This window comes from Ischnura elegans, chromosome 12, assembly GCF_921293095.1.
Source record: "Ischnura elegans chromosome 12, ioIscEleg1.1, whole genome shotgun sequence".
NCBI lineage: Eukaryota > Metazoa > Arthropoda > Insecta > Odonata > Coenagrionidae > Ischnura > Ischnura elegans.
In genome coordinates this window covers 83155330-83176438 of record NC_060257.1, presented here as the reverse complement: position 1 = coordinate 83176438, position 21109 = coordinate 83155330, and the positions used below count along the sequence as shown (strand labels likewise).

Here is a 21109-nt window from a genome sequence, read left to right as displayed (position 1 = left end):
TTTTAAAATGGTTCGTGTGAGCTCGTCTCCCTTAACATCCATTGTAACATAGATTCTTTAATCGAAGTGATCAGCAGTGTAGGTCTGGTTCGGGTACCCTACATCAAGTAGGGCCCGTTTAGTTCCAAAAACAGCCATATGTAGGGCTTGATGTGGCGTATGTAGGGCAAGATCGGTTCATGTAGGGGCTGATGACGTATCTAGGGTTGGTTGGCCCTACAGGGTCGACTAAGAATACGGGCCACGGACTCTTGTGCTCAATACAGTCCGATCCGGATTTAACGTCTTCGCATTTAACGTTTTTCCGCATTTAAGGTCGTCAAAATTTTTCCCGCACAAGATTTTTTTGCCCGATTTAACGTTTGTTCATGACGGTTCATCCAAATGATTACCCAAATCTTCGAATATCTGCTCATCAACAAGAGGGGTCTCATGAAATTTTACCAAGAGTCGATAGAATCTACCGGGGAACGCTTCTTCAACTGCTTTCTTCCGCAAACGCAGCGCTGGGACCTTCAACTCGCAAGCTGGGTGGTTTATCTTCTCGTAATGTTTTACTCCCCTTCTGATCCAAACACCAGGCACTTTTTGTATCAGATCCGATCTAATGAAGCAAAGTCATCAATTAATAACCTCAAACTACCTTATCCTTCACTTCTTGAACTTTACTTCGATGATACGTGATGACCGATGACACGAGTTATCCTCCGAGGGCCGCTACAATAATGGTTTTCTCGTAATGTTTTCAATTGATGGCTTAGGCCCCCTTCAACTCTATTTCCTACGGGCAGTCCATTGTTAGCCCAATATTTTTCCAGTCGGCTACTTTCTCTTTTCAAAAGAGGAGGCCCAATATCATTTACGCAGTTCACGAGAAGATTCTTTCTGTAATCCATTCCAAGGTCAGTTTCCACGGAGGAACAGCGAAAGAACCGAGGAAGTGTTTCCCCTGTCATGATCGTGAGTGAGAGCATTCTTTCCCTACGGCGCAATATTATTTTACACCGTAATTTAGATATCACGGAGCCCATTTACCGGCATGCAGCTGGTTGATATCGCTGTCGATCGAAAGATATTTATCTGGTGCTAATTTATGTCAAAAGAGAATGACAATCGGAGTTTTGACGAACTATCACGGTCCATGACTCTAAATAAATCGCTCATGCTGGAAAAAAAATCACTGCATACTCACGGTAAAATAGATGAGTGCGGAAAAATACAAAAATCCGGCAGGTATCCCTTGACTTCGACATCATAGCCCTGAGGAAATTGCCAAACTCCAGAGGCACTGACAATTTTTAAAGATGAAATCCAGTTCTGTTGAAGATTAAACCTTTTAAAACTTAACTGACTTTAGCTAATCGTTATTCAAGGTCTAACCAAATTTCATTAAAACCTGCCGAGAAACAAGGTGAGTCGGAGTCAAGGTGATCAGCGCGCCGCATGAACAACTTCTCCCAGTTCCATTCGACCTGCATGAGGCCGCGGATATATGACAACGAATCTGGTGTCTTCATCGAGTTGAATCACCATCGACTTGTACGCATACTAGAAATAAGATTCTCCTTTTTTTTGGATGACCTCGAAATCCAAAATGTGCGCACAGGAGGCTTTTTAAAGGCTCATTAATCCCACGTTTTGCTGAGGCAACAGAAAACGTTTAGTTGGCAAAATTCCAGAAAACCTCCCTTTTACTAGACATTCGGTAGTTTAGATTTCGGAATTTGCGATCTTCTGCTGTCCCTTTATTTCTCTCATCTTTATTGATGCAATGACGATTTTTCGAGTACCTACTTACACCTTTTCTTATTATATTAGAAATGCTATAGTCACCTACCTGTCACTTTCACAGAAAAAAATTTAAAAGCTCATCGAGACCATTGAAATATGCGTAAAATTGGAATCACTAATGTGCATAATAATATTTGTTATATTTCCTGGAGTTTATGTTAGTTTAGTTTAGTTTTCCTGGTTTTGACCTAAACTCCAGGAAATATTATAACATGTATTAAACAAGGTCAAGATAAGAAGAGAAAAAAAATAATTACATAATAATATTCCGTGTGGGAATCCTTCAAGTTGATGCATATTATAATTTTCTTAAAATATTTCATGAAAACAATTGTCATCCTCTCATTACCTATTTTTACTACCCATTTTTTTAGCTGATTCCTGAAAAGGATTATCCAACCTTCATTGGGCAGAGAACACTTAATCAATGAATTTTTTCTGCATGCAGCACCTTTTAGTTACTTAAAATAATCTTTTTTATTCATAAAAACCCATTCCAATCATTACAGACCCTAAAACCTGAAAAAAATGGCAGGTCCTCATTTAGTGTTTTTCCGCATTTAGTGTTTTAAATTTTGTCCCCCCTGAAAAACCTTAAATCAGGATTCTACTGTATTAGGTATCCCTATGTGTACCTGCCTAGGTTGTTAGCATATGTGCATAGAGTGTGATAAATAAGAACAAGGCCTGGAGAGTGGTGCCATGAGATGGCAAGTCGAAACACTACTCAGAGGAATTTTCAAACGTTCTTGATTTTTGGTTTTCTAGAATCTGGATTTGAGGCCCTCAACTGTATTACAGTAAAACCTCTTTACATCGTAATGGAAGGGACCAAAATTTGGGCAATTTGATGTATGGAGGTTCACTATAGAGAGGTTTCAGTGGTAGGCACCATTTTTTCATATCCTTCGGAAAGAAGGCACTACTGTCTTTTAAACCATTATATTTTTTGTGTTTGAATAAACATGCATGCATAAGTGAGCATTTATTTATTTTTTAATAATTACTTAAAGCGAGTGCTATTGTATGATTTTTGCCATGATTCGAGAGAAAATTATGTGATCTCTCTTAATTCAACAGTCACTTAAAATGATTAGAATAGTTGGATACCTTTTTTCTTATTTACTGTTAAATATGCTCTCATATGGATCAAAATGACCACAACTAATGACTAACGTGAAAAATACAACATAATAAAGGTGTAAAAGAAAAAAAATACGGGTGAAACATTTATTGCTGAAAATGTCATTCCATGCACGTAATCACGGCTGCATTAATGGCCTCTAGCTGTCTCGGTTCGGTTTGCGGAGGTAGTTAGGCTGTCTCGGGGTATCTCCTTGGTACGATAAGTGGAGGTTTTATGAGATAAAGAGGTTTACTACAAAGAGGTTTGCCTATAAATTTACATGTAAATCTGATGGGGCCATAGGGTTTGTATGAAGTATGAAGGTTTATGATGTAAAGAGGTTCACTACATACAGGTTTTACTGTAATTAGCAAATTAAAAATTGAGAAATTAAATTACCCGCAAGGTGTTGAGGAGGTCTTCATACGTATCACCACCATTCCCTCTAGTCCCACAAAGAAATTCGATCACAATTTTGCTCATGAAAATCTTCTCCTGGACCACAGCCATGAATGGTGCATACTCTGGGCTGGGACGCATCAGGATATACTCTCCAAAGGCAGTGGAAAATCCAATAAGGGCAGACTCACCCCCATCGTAACCTGACACCCACCACTCATTTATTGGCCCAATATCCTTTGCAGGAATACCACCTGAAAATAATTAGATATATCCCTTAACAGAGACTGAAGAGGCCACTAAGATGGTACGTGAAAATAAAACTATCTGAAACTATCAATACCTCCACTGCATAAACGCTCAACAATCGCCCACCAAATCAAATCCGCTTATCTAGTACTATAAGGGCTATCTAGATGAGCGGATTTGATTCGGTGGGCGATTGTTGAGATTTATGCAGTGGAGGTATCACTATGTCTCCCACAGTTCTTTACATCCCATACACTATAAAAAAAGTTGATACGCCTACCCCTAGTATTATACATAATTTCATTTTGAATTCATAGGATTGTGTTCTAATTACAAACATGCCAACCAATTTCCCACATAATTATTCTTAATGTTTCTTCGCAGCTGACGAAGTCTTCTCAGGAGATCAGCCTGATCCATTTATGCAATTGAAATATTGGCAGCAATGGCCATCTTGACCCGACTCATCTTCCGGGAAGACTTCAACAGCATTATTTGCCCGCCATGCACCAAATCCTTCACCATTTCCTCAAAAGTACACTAGAAGAAAAACTATGTCTTAAGCATGGAACTCACCTTCTATGTCACTGTTTTCTTCGTAAATTGCTTTAATGTATCCAGAAAAATAAAGCAAGGCATTTCTTTCAATAAGCCCACTATCAAATGGGCACAGGTGACCTTCTTGATCGAAAACACTGTAAAGAATTAATACGATGAAAAGATCCGTAGCAGCTATTTGGAGGAGACAAGTACAAAATAAAATTTAATGAGGAAGCCTACTATCAAATGGGCACAGGTGACCTTCTTGAACAAAAACACTAAAAAGAATTAATACGATGAAAACATCCATAGCATCTATTTGGAGGAGACAAGTACAAAATAAAATTTACTGAGGAAAAACTTGACCATACAATTAATACACCAAAAAAATTAATTAAAGAAAACTTGCCATCAAGTATTTATAATAATGGAATAAATATTAAAAACTTACGAGAAACATGTGATTTTATTCTGAGGTCGCTCATCTGCGGAGTCAATATCACCCACTTCATCTCCAGTGAACAGAGATAACCGTGGGTCAACGAGAGCAATTTCTTCGTCCACAGCATCCTTAGGGTGACCTCCATACAACACCAAATCTGGATTGTCCTTCAACGTCTGTTTACAGACGGAACATCTCAGAGGAGGTTCTTTCATCGACACATCTCCAACTTTGGGAGAAGCACGATGTTCAGTGCAGCTGCAATTGTACAAATGAAACATCAAAATAGATATTTGTCATAGGAAAAAATCCTGTCCATATAGATACAAATCTGCCATCTTCAAAATGTCACATAATTGCATGTTTTGTGAACTTAAATAAGAAAAAACATCCAGGAAAAACTGAAATAAGCTTAAAAGAAAGGTTTAAAAGTAGAAAATTTAAAATCTAAATGTAAAAAAAAGTGATTTTCCTATAATTATAAGTACTAGGGTAGTAGCCCACACACTTAAATACCTGCTTAAGAGATAAAAAGCCATCTGATCACGTTCACACTACCAAGGAGCAAAATACATATGTACAGCAGACTCCCGATTATCCAGCTGTGATTTACCCGTGTTGTGGCCTATCCACGCATGAGTTTCACACTCTTTTGATGTTTTCCATGTTCTTTGTAAAAAAATAAGATCTGATGCAAACACACCACTATCATTGTGTTTAAATGACAAACTACACAGGGCTCATTATTCCCATTAGGATTCCCATCGTAAAACTGAATTATTTTATTTACTTGCTGACAAGGAATGTTTCACGTTCACTTGGACATGCGTTCAAGCACTGCATAACACAATGAGCGGCTTGAAAAAAAAAAAACTTGATTAATTTAAGAGGATTTCTTCAATAGACAACAATTGTAAATTAAGAAAAATGTAATCTACAATCTTAAAATGTATTTTTAATACTACAAAAGTGCAATTACTTCGGCATGCAGTTGAATACAGCGGAAAGGAACTGGAGATTCCTCCGCACTCAGGCATGTTTATGCTGTGACCAGTCGAGGTCGAACTGGAGAGGAGGAGTACAGTATAAGGCAGGGGGGGGAAGTGGAAAGGGAGATGAAGGGAGTAGAGATTGCACGAGAGACAGCCAAGCACTCACCCACATTGTTTGCTGCTGTGTAAAAGGCACGTGGGAATGGGAATAAGAGAGGAAAGGAAAGATGGAATACAACAATCATGTCATTGCCGCTAAATACACCACGGTCAGGTGAGGAAAGCCCTCAGTACAGGAAGCAATCTAAAATAACGACGACACACACTACGTGCATCAATAATACTATGTTGTTTGATTTATGTAAATGATTAACATTACAACATATTAAAGTGAAAGTTCAGATTATCAGTGTTTACCAATAGGGTGGTTTCCTATAATTTTTTATTTGCCTGAACCAAAAGATTATTACTCCAGGAGTACAAATTTAACGCTTTTAGATTTTTAAATGACGATATCTACTTTTTGCGATTAAATGAAAAGTGAAAATTTTCAAGCGCACAAAAACGTGACGGCTAAGTTTGAATGCTGGGAAAACCCCGTGTGACGTCATTCTGGTTCCTGCTGTCACAAAGTGAGGTGACCTTGAGGCGAGGCTTTCACCGCTGATACGATGAAGGCTGCTTGCAGGTAGCGCTTGGCTTAAATAAGGATTATTAATACCTTATCAAATGAAGAAAACTTTCCGACCTTAGCCAGTTTTAATAGGCGATTATTAAGGCATGTTTCCCTGAGCTCTGTGCCTCATGCATGCATTGGTAATCTCAGACGATGTAAAACACCTATCTACTCGTATAGAAACTAGGTCCCTGTGACGTCATGTGGAGTGACATCGCATGGGTGCCAATCTGGCCTTTTTCAAATGAGGTTAAAAAGTGAACTTTAAGTTTCGTCTAAACTAATATTTCTAAAACCAAACAATTTGTATATTATGAATACACTAATGGTGGGTAAGGAATCACAATCAATGCCTTTTGTTTTCTTTGATGAAGGAAACTACCCTATTTGTGGTGCTCCTCCCCATCATTAGCCCAGATAACCGGGAGTTTGCTGTAGTTCATTTCCAGTAGGTCCATCGAATTAGATTCAATTTTGATGGAAATTCAGAAATTAACTCACCTTTCATCTTTTAACTTTGGCTTCTTCTCGATTGACTCCTCCATTTCACTTATATCCTTCTCATCATCTGCATCAAATTTTGCACCAGACTCACTCGTATCCATTGCATTATTGTCAAGGCTTTCCTTACTTTCTTCATTTTTCTCAATTTTAATTGCTGCCCCTGGCTTGGCAGGATTCTTGGCAAACATTGATGTTATGGTGGCCTGATCTTTCTTCAATGGAGGTGATTTAACTTTTTTTAAACTTCTTCTAGGTGACTTGCCTGGTATAATGAAATCATCAATAAATCAGTAATTGAAAGACTACCACAGCATTTCACAATTGCATGCACTCACTGCAAAGGCTAGAAATCAAAAATTTGGTACTGTGTGAGCCCACTAACTAACTACTTTAAGTTTCCACAAGCATAGTTGATATGTACTGAGAGCTAGCACTAAACATTCATCCTCCATTCCCAGCCTCCTCACCATGAAGCATTGCAACACAAATGGGATATCCTGGCATCACACAAAGCACAAATGCTCACCCAGCATTGTTAAAAGATTCCTTTAATCAAGCATCATTGCTTGGCTCATCCACCTACAGTCCGGCCGCCGAGAGTTGTCCGATGACAGCTAGGAGTAGGGGGCAAGGTTGCCAGGTAAGAAATGGAAACGCCCACACCACACGTAAACAAAAGGGTTCCCTTAAGAAAGGAACCAGAAGGGACGACGAGCGTGAAGGACCCAAAGGAAGATTCCTTTGTTTTGGCGATTCGCAGAAAGGGCTTGTTTTGGTGGCTCAGTCTTGTTTCAGTGCTTCATATCCATGAGACAACGTTGTATGAATGGGCGAGGGTATGAGGTGCGTTTGGTGGACAGCAATTGGCTGCAAACCGTGCAGGCGCAGGGTTCTCCGCCCCTCCTTTTGAACTGTCATCGGACAACTCTCGACGGCCGGACTGTACAGCTAGCTTCACTGTGATTCAATTTTCCCCAGAAAATACTCATTGAAGTTTGTGTGGGTTACTCAGAGTAGCTCACATTGACTTTGTCTTCTTTCTCCATGGTCAAATGGTCCATGCAGGCCGACAATTGGCCAGAATACTTTTGTAGCATCATCAGGGCCAAGGTAAGATACCATACTTCTGACTTACCTCAGCCCTGAGGATACTAGAAGAGATTTCTAGCAAAACACAGCCCAACATGCCCTACCATCTGCCCTGGAGAAGAATTCATCCTAATTTTTAATTTATTTTATTTATTTGTATTATTATGTATTATTGTTTATATTAACAAACAGAATATTTTAGGATTTAATACCCTAGAAGAATCCATCCACACCATCTGCCTGTAAAACCTGAAATCTTTCTTCAGCTTACACTGTTGTCAAATTTTCCTCAAGAAGAATATAGCGATGCTGAACTAAGAGGAGAGAAAATTTCTTTCCAAATAAAAGAGGCAAGAAAAAAAAATTAACATTAGGCCATTAAGTACATACAATCCCATGCAAAGTGATGTTGCCGAGAACCTTAATTTTGCTTTAACTATAAGTTAAGGGGGATAAGGTAAGTCATTTGTGGCCAGAGTATTGGCAAGAATGTTGAGGGTTCAGGTTCAAATCCTGGCAGTGGTGTAGATTCTCCAGAGACTGCCCAATCCCACCCTGAGTGCTTTGAGGAGAGCAAATTAAGTACAGCACTCTGTCCATCAACAGGACATTAAGATGTGTTACCTTGGAACCTTCCATTAAGAGCAGGCTAATGTTAGCGACGGGTTTCCCTTCACCTTTCTTTCTCTACGGTGCGAATGACCCTATCTCTTGATCACCTCCTCCAATTACCATGCCATCGACAAGTAAAATGGTTGTAATTGAAAATTGTCCTTTTCCAAAGAAAAACTTTCCATTTGTTTCCATGTCAAAGACAAAAATCATCATTAGGTCAAAAGTGTGAATAGAATATTCTGAAGAGGAAATAAATTTTGATTGACGAAACGCAGGTGTTAGCCAAAGAAAATTTTTTATCACAGACAGCTAATTTGGGAAGCAATTGAAATTAAGAAATGCCCCCAGAATTTCAACCGAGTTGACGGCGTTAAACTCAGCCAGACGTGGAAGAGAATCTTCCGAAAGAAACAACGACGACGATGTTTCCAGCATGGTTTCAGCCATGATTCACCTGCCCACCACACCACAATGGGGGATAGTGCACTCGGCTGAAGAGTTCTTCTGACATCAGTGTCACCCTCACCCCTCCACTAACCCTGTGGAGTGAGGAGGGTTGACGAGTATATAATTGAAAACTTTTCCAAATTTCTCACACATCGCCTGATGATGCGAGCTGCAATGGCCGCGAAAGCTAGCATGACAACGCGCAATATGCAGCTGCACCCAAAAGTCGTCGACATCAACGAATCTCACTGCGAAAGCCTACAATACGTTTTAAGTGTTAAGGTTGTTTTGATTTGCATGTCAGAACAAACATTTTCTCTCTTTCTCATGCCACAGGCAAAATTCCCTGTCTTTTCTCTGGTTCCCCTGCCCCATTTCAAATTCTCAGACTTTTCCCTGATTCTCTGACCTATAACAACCCCATCATCTCCACCCCCACATCTGGGCAGAAGTGAGGACTTGTGCTTTGCCTATCGCCAGCTCAGAACATTTGTACTACATGGCTCCATGGTGAGCGGATGTTATTATTATTATTATTATACACCAGGGGAATTTTAAGCACTTGCTCACATGAGGTATCAAAATATGAAGTAACTTCACGATCAAGATGTTTAACCCTGTAAGCTTCAACGTAGCTCACAGTGACATGGGTAAATAACCATTGAAGTGCTGGGATTGGCCTGAGCAAGTCTACTTAAAACTACTGCCATGGTCTATAAATTTTACCATACAATTTTTTTATGCTTCATTTGTTAAACAAAGGCTCCTTAATAAAGAAGAGAATGTTATCTCTACGCAGTAAAATTTTCTGAAAGTTGCATGGAATATCAATGTTTTTACACACCATTTACATTGGGTTCCATTTCTCTTCAAAATGAGCAACTAATTTACGCACAAAATTAGGGAATTCTGCATTCAAAGAGTTAAAATGAGCAAATTAATTGACGGAAGGAATCACACCCATCACTTTTATAAATGCAGCAAAAATAATTTCTTCACCGCTTAATGAATAGGCACAACATCCCTTAGATAATATCAGAAAATTTCCTCACCAATCGAATCCTCTTTTTCCTTCACATCAGCTGATTTTGGTGAATCTTTCGGAGTTGAAAACCTTGACTGTCTCCGGCTAGGTACTCTTGGTGAGGAGCAATCATCATCATTCTGTTCGTCTAAGTTGCTCATCTCCACATCTGCATCATCAACAGTTTCAGACTGATTCTTCTTCACGCTTGCAGGAGAGCTGACTGCATTCATTGATCCTGCAAGAGTACACTTCAAATTAGGATACTTATATTTTCATTGTTGTTTCCATATAGTTCAAATCTTCAACCCACATGCAAGTAACTTTACAGCAAATGAGCTAAGTCAAAACTTGCCATTCAAATCCTTTTTCTTGCTGTCATTAGAACTGGACGTTTCCTTAGAGGATGATAGTCTAGGCCTACCACGTGATCTTTTAGGTGGAACCTCGTCACTATCAGTTACATCAGAATCTTTTGTTTCCATAACATTTGAATCATTGTCTCCTTGAGTAGCTTTTTCTTTGAGACTTTGTGTGTCAGTGCTCCCTACAATGAAGTTTATGATTATTGAATGTTTTCAAGAGAAATAACCCAGCGATAGCCAGTATATATACATAATGAAGTGAAAAGATAAAGAATACACAAAAAATACCATTAGATTCTTCTTTCTTGCCACTATCAGAAGAGATAGATGTCTCCTTGGCAGATGATGATCGTGCCCTACCACGCAGCTTTTTAGCTTCATTTGCATTGCTGGTAGTCGATTCAGAATCTTTCATTGCTACATCATTTGCATCAGTATCTGATTTTAGATCTTTTTTGTCAGAACTCTGATCACTGGCTCCTGCTAGAGAAAAATCATAAATTCGTTAAAACAAAATGCAGGAAATACGCAATAATACTGAAATCCAATAATGTGAGCTGAGTGTTCCATGTATTTCAGAACGATCTCATAAGGGACTGTTAAAGACTTTGATGCAACAGGCAAAGCAACAGCTGCTGATTAAATTCAGAAAAGTCATGATTCAATGTAACACAAAATATTTCCACCCAACTTCATAACTAGAACATATTACAAGATTGATGTTCACGTTTCAAACAATGTTAATTTGTTCAGAAACTAGAGAGATGATATGGAAATGGTCACAGATTTATCTACCACAGGAATTGGATTGAGAGATAAAATAAAGTTGCATATAAATCCTTCAACGTGCTCTAGTCCCATTAATAAAATATTTTGGGTTATTTTCACTTTCATGCAGGAGATTATATAAATGTTTATCACTCCTGATGAAATGGTCCGTGAAGTAAGGACTCTTGCATGCCACCCCTCCCAAAGATTTGAAAAAGGAAAAAAATAAATAAATACCCATTCAATTGTAATTATACATCTATTTAACCTAAGCGTTTTTTTTTCAATCACATACATCGAACATGTAGGAAAAACACACAAAAATAGTGCAAGAAGTTCATATTTGTAGCCGTGGAGCGCTGGCCAGAACGTCCCAATACATTAACATGCAGTTATATGAAGAATGGTAGTGGTGGGGGCTGTTGGTGCTATGACGCATCTACAGTCCAGCCGGCGAGAGTTGTCCGATGGCACTTTAAAAGGAGGGGCCGAGAACCCTGCGCCAACATGGTTTGCAACCAATCGCTGTCTCCCAAATGCATCTCACACCCTTGCCTAGTCATACAACGTTGTCACATGCGCAAGAAGCACTGAAACAAGCTTGAACCACCAACACAAGCCCTTCCCGCGAATCGCCAATACAAAGGATTCTTTCTTTGGACCCTGCACGCTCATTGTCCCTTCTGGCTGCTTTCTTCACGGAAACATTTTGTTTACATGTGATGTGGGCGTTTCCCTTTCTTACTTGGCAACCCAGCCCCCTACCCCTTCTAGCTGTCAACGGACAACTCTCGGCGGCCGAACTGTAAGCTTGTGTCTAATGGAAGTCTTGGGATGCCGCCCGAGCATACGCAGAACGACTTATCTAGTGAGTTGACATCGCCGTGCTGCCCGGCAGCCGAATAATCTTGGTATTGCAGTGTTGCAGAATACCTTGTTTTGGTGACCAGTTGACTTATTACGTGTAAATTGTTTTAATGTAAATAGGCCTAGTTGTAGTTGAGCTAATCGAGTTAGTGATTGTTAGTGTTAGTGATTGTTTTGTGTATTAGTGAGCCATCATAGTCTCTAGATTGCCTTAAAAACTCACTAAAATACATTAACTATTAAAAAATCTTGACCCCCCCGGTGGAGTGTGCCCCTCCCAGCATTTGACTCACTAGCCGCCACTGGAAATGGTATTTCTTCCACAGTACTCAGTGCTCTCTGTAAAAAAAAGAATTTGTCTCCGTTTCAAACGCCTTACACATTCTTGAATCGAGCTTGAGCTTTCCGGGAAAGAAAGCTGAAATTGCTGTGAAAGCGAAAAGCTGGAGGTGAAAGGTGAAATAATAATAATGACAAAAACACGACCCACTGGAGGGCATCGCCAGCGGCGAGATGGGGGAACTAGAACCATTCATCTGCTCAGCAAGAGGAAGGGGGAGATGTGAAAGCATGGGAGGGTAGGGGCTGTGGTGGGGATGGTGAGTGTTCTCTGGGTGTTAGGGAATTCTGCCTTCCTAGCAACTAGGCACTGAAGTGAATATGGACGGGGGCCAGGGATGAGCATATAAGATCATGAAATTTTATGAAGGCTTTTTTCATAGGCAGAAACGTGCGAGCTAAGTGATTTGCACAGTTTGAGTTTCCAGTCTGTCTCGTCTTGTTTGGGTCTAATACTAATAACACAGTTCTGTCTTTTTACGATTCTACCATATTTTTCAAATTCTGTTAATGCAGTACCATATATTTTTGTGTGCTGAATCCGGAAACTGTCTTATTGAGTCAGAAATTTCTTTTAATTCGCCATCTGTCAATTTCTAAACTGTCAAATGCGTAAGAAAATCGAAAATATAAGACTCACGATTATATGGGTAGTAACGTGTAAAACACAACGTAATGCGCACATACCTACTTTTCTAATTATTAGATGTAATCCTTCTTAGTTTCATCATTGGGTATATCAGTGGAAAGTATATTCATACTCTGGTATATTAATAATTATTATATTGTCACTAGTGGTAGGGGTTGTATTGTTTTCTATAACTTGGCCCTAGTGCTCAGGGTACACTCAATTCAATGATGTCCATCACATATAGTTTTGTACAGCATGGTTGCCCAGTAGGTAGAGCATTTGGCAGCTAATCAAAGGATACCTGGTGAAACCTTTTGACATCCATTCGCTGAAGGATACTACACCCTTATCCTCATGTTTTTTCCCACAAACAGAAATCTTTTTTACACAAAATTTTCACATATAGTTGTTTATATTTTTGACATTTCACAAATAGTGTATATTGTATATATTTTGTATAGTAAATATTTATCTAACATTTTTTAATATGTTTGCATTGACGCTATCAAGGGGTTATGTGGAAGAGGGGACTTCTTAGTCTCAACCTCGCCTGAATAAAGGCATTTTATTACTATTATTTATCCCCAAACAATCTTGAAAGTGCGAGGTGCCGCAGGGAAAGGAACTGCCCCTCTATCATGAATGCGATAAATTAAGAAGGAAGTACACCTTAACCTTTGGATAAGTACACAAAATATACAAATAATATGCATATATCTAGCCTCAGCTATCCCTCCCACTTCATACATTATGTACCCATGCCAGGTGGACTGCAAACAGCTTCTGCACCGGTATGCATGCCTCTAGCAGCAGCCTGACAGTGAGAGGGCAATTTGCCTACACATGCACATGAAATGAAGAGGCACATCTAAAGGCAACTGACTGAATTGGATTTTTTGACATGGAAGTACCCTGATTCTCGATACTGCTTCGTCACTTCCACCAGACAAAATGCTGGTGTTCTTGGCAAGCGTGCCATGAAGCCGGTTGCTTAGCAGGAAAGCTGTCACATAGCAAGCGGTCATTAAGCAAAGTTACATTCAAAGAGTTGTGACTCCCCCTCTGCACACAGCACGCCTCCATGCACCTCTAGTATTGTGTGTTGTAAGGAGTTCGATTCACATACAACACATTTTTCCAATAAGTATTACACGAATAGAGAGATGGCACTTTCCCACAGGTTTGTCGGGAGTACGACGCATTTCGACCATTAGGTCATTATCAAGTGCAATGGCCATGTCAGGATGTCATTCCACTATATTCGCCTGCTTCTCTTACTTTTATACATTTTTCTAAACCTTATCAGAGAGATATGAAATAAACATTCCCAAAATAAAGTATTTCAACTTTTGTTTTTGAATAATAATTTTTTATACCCTTTTTCCGAACTGACAGCAGCAAACCTTGAGCATGCTCGTGACCCACCCACTCTTCTAGCCAATCACAGGACAGTGACAAGAGAATGTGTGTAGGAGCCTGCAGTCTCTCTCCGACTTCCATGCAGTGCATATCGCTCTCGAGATTGCAGTGCTGCCAAACAGAATCTGTGGAGATTGCGCGGCGTTAGTCTGCCACCCCTGAAAATACAGTTATTTCCAAGGGCTGGCACCGCTGGTCAGCCGGATGGAGGGGAAAGGGAAGGGGGTGGAGGGGTACGGTGAGGTAGAAGGGGAAGCGCTTCTGATTGGCTACTAGCTCCACTTTAGCTATTTTAACTATTGGCTACTCTATACCACCCAGCCGCCGTCCGTTCTAAAAAAGGGTATAATAGAGATCTGAAAAGCATTATTAAACAGAAAAACTATCCAAGTATTCCACGTAAATTGTTTGTTCAGAGCTCTTTCCTCTACCTCTAACTCCCACTCCCTCGTAGCCTCTATCCATTACCCCTCCCTCAACCCCCAAAACCTCCTCTCCTTCCCCTAATCCCCAAGAACTTAATGACTTTGAGGAGACACACATCAAAGTGATCTAGGTGTGGTGAGACATCTCACACGGAACTGCCATCACTAGTCCTGGCTATGAAGTAACCAGATTATCTGCCTGCTTGAACCACTCAAGTCTCTCTCGCACAACTTGTCCCAAACAAAGACGTAACTCTAAGTACCCACGTCAACCCCCTTCGCCTGGTCGCCTCCTCCGCCCTCGTCTTACCCCCCACCCCACCTCACATTGACATTCCATACCTGCTAGCCGGTGGACCAATTTCCTCCCCAGCATCAACACCTCCCTTGTCGCCATTCCCCCTCTCTTGTCCCATCCACCTTTTCCAGCACATGAGTGCAGGGGATGGCAAAATTCCATGAAAAACTGGCTTACGAGAGAAAAGGCAGAGAGAGGGAAGCAGTTGGCAGCCAAGGAGGGGGGATTATCATGTGATGAAGAGCAAATAAAGATCACTTTACAAACATCTCTGGCCTATACTCTCCCAAATCCCAGCCAAATCTGCATAATCAAACACAACAGACTAACAACTTCTCACTAAAATAAAAATCACACGCTCATGATGGGTTCCAATGTCTTCACCTAGACTCACTCTTTGACTCAACCTAAACGTTGGTTTTAATATGTGAGGGTGAAGTTCCCCAAGACTCCCCTACAGGTGTATGAATATCCCACATTAAAGGTACTGAGACAAGTTCCTTCCCCTGGACCATTTTGTACTGGAAGGATCTTGTTTGGGGGAATAAAAACGCTTCTTCCAGGATTAGCAACCAGGACCCTTCAGTAAGCAGCCAAACGCTCAACACACTCGCCTACCATGCTCCCCCTGTCTTTACCTCGACCACAGACATTTATCGCCACATTCTATCAAGCAGAAAACCACATCGCAAGTATTTTATGGTAGGAATGTCTACCAGCTACACAAGGCACTCAAGCTCACAACCACCAAAGCCTAATGCAGCAACCAATAACCCATAATGGCCCAGCTAGGCACTATCTTCACACATATACCGTATTTCTCCAAATATAATCCCCCCCCCATTTTGAGGCTTCAGTTTCGGGAAAAGTTTTAAAAAAGCGTTTGAATATAATCCCCCCCTTTTACTTTTACCACAGGCATTTTTGGAAAAAAGGGGGGACTATATTTAGACATATACACATAATGAGACTAGGACAGGAATTTCTCAAGGCTTCCACAAATGAGGATCTCTGAAGAGGGAAAATACTAACTGTTTGACTCTTCTTTTGAACTGCTGTCATTAGAAACAGATGGCTCCTTAACAGATGAAGATCTGGGCCTACCCCGTGATCTTCTTGGTGCACTTTCATTGCTAATAGGTTCATCGGTATCTTTTACTCCCACATCGCTAGAATTTCCAGTGATTCCTTCCGATGACTGATTATTACTATCCACCGGCAAACTATCTTGGCTGCTCTTATCACCATTCAAAGCAGAGGCAGCGGCAGGAGCTGGTGTAGAACAGGCTTCATCCAGTATTTGCAGCACTTGGTCATAGTATTGATCCTACAAGGTTGAAAATTAATTACGTTAACTTAAAAAAAAGTATCACTTGGTCATAGTATTGATCCTACAAGGTTGAAAATTAATTACGTTAACTTAAAAAAAAGTATGTAACATAGAATATGTAAGTACATAAAGGGAAAATACTTACACCAGGGACTTCTCCAGCATCAAACCTCTTAGTTATTTCATCAACTTTCTCACATAACTGCTTCGAAATTATATCTTTGAGAAGAACCCATTTCTTCTTGAAATACCCTTTCTTTGTGAGATCGCCTTCCAAGAAGTCATTATGAACTTGTTCCAACCTAAAAAAAACATAGAAATAATTAATAATAATGTTCCCTATTTCTATGAAAACGTGGCAAATTTGTATTTCTTTTGGAAAGACATTTCATTTCACCAAAATTCAAACTGGTGATATTAACAGCCCAGTCAGTATCATCGGTGGCTTTTTTTGCAAAATCTACTTTTTCTATATCTGTGGTAAATTTTTATTCATTTAATTATTCAAAAACAGCAGATACGGCCTTAATATTTGGTAGAAAACTTATAATCGAAAGCTTTAATAAATATTAACTAAAAAAACTATAAAAAATAGTTTCAGGAGAAGAGATCCAGGGAAGAGTAGGTAGACGAAATGGTGTTGAAAAAGGTAGCAAGTGTGCAAGAAAGTGATCTCTGAGAGAGAGAAAGACAGAATTTAGGTTGGCGTAGTACTTAGGTGGTTATTATGAAAGGTGTGGGTTAGAATATGAAGTGAAAAGAATTGGAGTAAATTTCAATTTGTTTTAGACATTTCTTCTCCATGACCATATTTTATTTACTCTAATCTCTTCTCATGGCTGAGTTTTTTTTTGCACTCACCTTATTTCTGACAGAGGGCAACAGAGTGAGAAATTCCAATTTTTAAAAAACATTTCGTCTACAAAACTATATTTTATTTACTGCAATGCAACTCCATCATCCAAGATGGGAGGCAGGACAAGGGAAATAATTTGCAAATTCTCAATAAAAACTGACCTCAGTTGTAACCAGAAGCTGGTGTTCTTACAATGATCTGTGATAGGACTGTTTAACCTGTTGTCTCACTTCAAGAAATAGCCCAAGCCATACATAATTACTTTATTAAATAGAATATTCCAGTGGTTGAGGTTGTTTTTTTTATGGAGCATTTGCAAATTACTGCTAGGAATTAAGACTGGGGGGGAGGGGGGGGTTAGGTGCAACTAATACCGGGGTGTGTGGGGGTATGGAATACCCACCAGGATAAGCGGAAGGTGCGAGATTAATACATTCTGGAATTTTAAGATAAATTGTTCTAAATGGTGAATTTTTCAGCTTTCTGAGGGATATTTTATTAATCCTTACACTAATATATTAGTAGTATCAATCCAATTAAGTAAAATAGATTTAACTTAAAAATTTCTTTGAGCTCTGAGGGGGGGTTATATCCCCCAAAACCTCCCTTGCTGCACAACTGACTCACACAGTCCTGCCTCTAATCTTGGACTTTGGAGCTGGATAGGAGCAAATAAAATATAGTTATGTACACAACATGTCTTTAAAAAACTGAAATTTCTCACTTCACGGCCCTTTGAAGAGACTTAGCTGTTTCACAAAATAAAATATATTTGCGACCGGTTTCGATACAGCGTATCATCATCTGGCAATTACAAGTATCAGTACATAGAATTTATACCCTTGAAGGCGTTGGAGGGGTGGTAGAGTGGATGTGGGGAAAGGGGGGAACTTCGGAGTACCCATTATTGGATGCAATTAGTTAATTGTGTTAAGCTCCTTCATCCTGTTGTAATTCGACAATGGAATCAATCATAATCTGTGAAGCATACAATGTATTGCTGATATTTTGTGAGAGAAGCGGTGTCGTGAATTGCTGTGTATTACTTGGTGGAGGGGGTAAGGGAAATAATAATCACTATTTATGAGTTGTACAACACTGAAAAACAGCATCAAAGATGCCAATCACACATACATTTTCATATTAAAATGCATTCAGTATGCCCAGTCATAAAAATCTAAGACAGTGTCACAAAGAAGCAGAGGAATATTGGAACAAATATTACTTCTAAGAAAAGTTTCAGGTGGTAGAAAGAGCTACGCTCAAATTCCATGAAGAATCATCAATATAATTTATACATGGACCACTCGAAATGACATATCTCATAAGAAATGCATCTTGACCACTTGAAATGGTTAAACACATTAAAAATGAACTACCAAAAAAATATAAAACAATATTTCCAAATTCGGATGCAAATTAGCTTCAGTTCAGGGATAAATCAAAACACTTATCACACATGGCTTTGTTTCCTCATGAGAATACAGCCCATTACTGTCCTACCATATTTCAATTTATTACTTCCTCATATTTTGCATGAAAGCATGTCTAGGGTATATCTTAACTAATACTTGTTGTGTATACCATAAAAAACAAGTGTGATGTATCAATCTTTCCTATTAATAACAATAGAAATTCGACCTAAACCATACTATATTGACCTATCTTATTTCCACTAAATGAAAAAATGTCGTTTTGAGCTTAGTAGCCTAGAGATAACAATTTTGAATGAAAAATATCAGAGCGATCTAACTCGGGAGAAAGCCAACAGACATATGTTCATGATGTGCCTAGCTTCAAAACAACATCCACAACTGTCATATGCACCGGTCAGGTCATCCACGAATACTTCGATTCCGACACTATCAGATAACGAGCAATAATTGAAATACCATTCTCCTAGTTTAATAAAATCATAACATATCTTAGTTCATTCATACCAATAAAGGTTCGTTGTTTACTTTCACTCGACGCACTGTCACCTAAAGGACATTAGCCATTCATCGTAGAATGGAGAGGAAAAATTCCTACAAACAACAAAGAAATTTATAGGGTAGAGTAATTTTAGCTAAAGGTAGAAGCCTCTATAAAAGCACACAACAAGATCAACACATGTCTTGATGACAGATAGTAAATTTATCTTCTACCCCGGAAGAAAAAAAATATATTACCTCTTTGCAATATCCGCCGGAATATCGGCGCTTTTAACAGTTCGAGTAGGCATTCTTCGCCAATTTCTTCCCCAATTCACGAATTGCTTATTCTCCAACGCAATCAGATCAACACCAACCAACACAGCTCCTTCCCGCGCAATGCCCAGAGCGACGGTGCCAATTTTCTTTTCTAGCATAAAAAGATGGACCGTGGATGGACCAATAGTATTTGATCAGGGCTACCACCATGGATTTTCTTAAAAATATTGCAGCTGTGGCCATCGCATCAATTCGTGAAATAAAAACAATAGAAACAGTCCAGTTTTATCTTGTATTTAGAAAAATGGGCTCGAATATATGATATATCATTAAATTTTAATGACGTTGCTTGCGCAAGTCGATGAAAAATGATCATGGAAACGATGGTTATTTCTTTGGCGGGATTTTAACCGCTCTTGAAAAATTACATACAAATAGGACAGCGCATTCGGATAATTCGCTTACATGAATACGCCCATAAGTACGTTCAGCCTTACTTAGAGGCCTTACTCAAAAGAATTATTTTTATTTGTGCTTTTATTGCTCTATGCATAACCATTTCTTCTCATAAACAACACTAACGAAAGCTCCAGAGAACTTACCTGAATTCAAGCAACTTTTGACTAGTAGGTCAGCTTGCCAAAGCAAACAAATATTCCCAGCCTCAAGATTTTTTAAAACTCCCCCTATTACTAATATCTCTCTTATTCTGTTTCCATACTTTCAATTGACTTTCGACTGACAACAGCTATAATTTGGAGAATGGTTTCTCGTGTTTTCCACCGATTAATGGGCTCCATGTCTCCCGACGCTTCCAAGAGTGACTTGCTCTTCATCCTCAGGGGATCTTCTAAATTTTAGGGGGATTTGCAGAATAGTTTGTTGCATGGGTTTCCCATCAGTGAATAGGCACCATGTCTCCCGAAGTTTCAAGAGCGACTTGAAAAAACCTTTATGCCTTTATTATCAGCCAATACCTCATTATCTCCTAAGCCCTCAGCTAATTATTCCAAGGAAACAGCCCCTTTGGGCGGGGGAGAATACGGGGTAGCCAGATTTTCTGGGGGAAAGTAGAAGTTGGGGTCAAAATATTATAAAGGTCACATTCCTTCCCACCCCATAAACCTCCATTAATCCCCCCTAGCAATAGGGCAGAGCACAATACGTTTGATCACTCCATCATGACTGTTCAATATCTCAACCAAGTTACTCCAAAAGCAATCAATTTCAAAATATTATAAATAAATGCCTTAAATTAACAGAGCCTGAGAATTTTCTTCCAACGTTTCCATTCATTTCTCTTCTCCCTAGAGTCAAGTTCACTCCTTAACTTGCTTTGAAGCCATCAACTTACCTGCCTCCCCACCAGAAGATACATGTCACATTGCAGATATTGGTACCCAGATTCACATTAAGAGCAATAAGTAACCACACATATGGATTTAGATATATATCATGTGTCAAGATTTTTAACACTTAAATTAATCTCAAAGTAATTCACATACATAAAGAGAAGAATCAAAGTCTACTGCTGCACAGGTAAAAAAAATTTGTACCCTCTATGGCTTGTACATACAGTGGTATGGAGACAGTGATGAACTAGAGGGAGCAAGGAATATCTACAACAGAAGGACTTCATGGGGTCCTCCCATAGGTATGCAAGATTTTTTTATGCGTGTTCCAAGATATGAGTGCCAATAATATTTATAAATATAATAAAAATTA

General features: G+C 39.3%; 1 protein-coding gene across 2 annotated transcripts in view; it reads right to left on the bottom strand.

Moving 5' to 3' along the window:
- LOC124168904 (DNA (cytosine-5)-methyltransferase PliMCI-like) overlaps window positions 1-19524 on the bottom strand; it is a 67009-nt gene extending 47485 nt beyond the window's left edge. The window contains exons 1-10 of one of the 2 annotated variants that reach the window (XM_046547283.1): window positions 19364-19524; window positions 16482-16638; window positions 16039-16333; window positions 10548-10742; window positions 10250-10441; window positions 9923-10132; window positions 6717-6981; window positions 4557-4805; window positions 4142-4260; window positions 3317-3570 (exon numbers count right to left, since the gene is read on the bottom strand). In XM_046547283.1, coding sequence (XP_046403239.1) covers window positions 3317-3570; window positions 4142-4260; window positions 4557-4805; window positions 6717-6981; window positions 9923-10132; window positions 10250-10441; window positions 10548-10742; window positions 16039-16333; window positions 16482-16638; window positions 19364-19416 — 1989 coding nt within the window. In that variant the 5' untranslated portion in view covers window positions 19417-19524. The remainder of the gene's footprint in view (window positions 1-3316; window positions 3571-4141; window positions 4261-4556; window positions 4806-6716; window positions 6982-9922; window positions 10133-10249; window positions 10442-10547; window positions 10743-16038; window positions 16334-16481; window positions 16639-19363) is intronic. The other variant, XM_046547284.1, reaches the window with a different exon arrangement.
- Between the last annotated feature and the right edge of the window lie 1585 nt (window positions 19525-21109).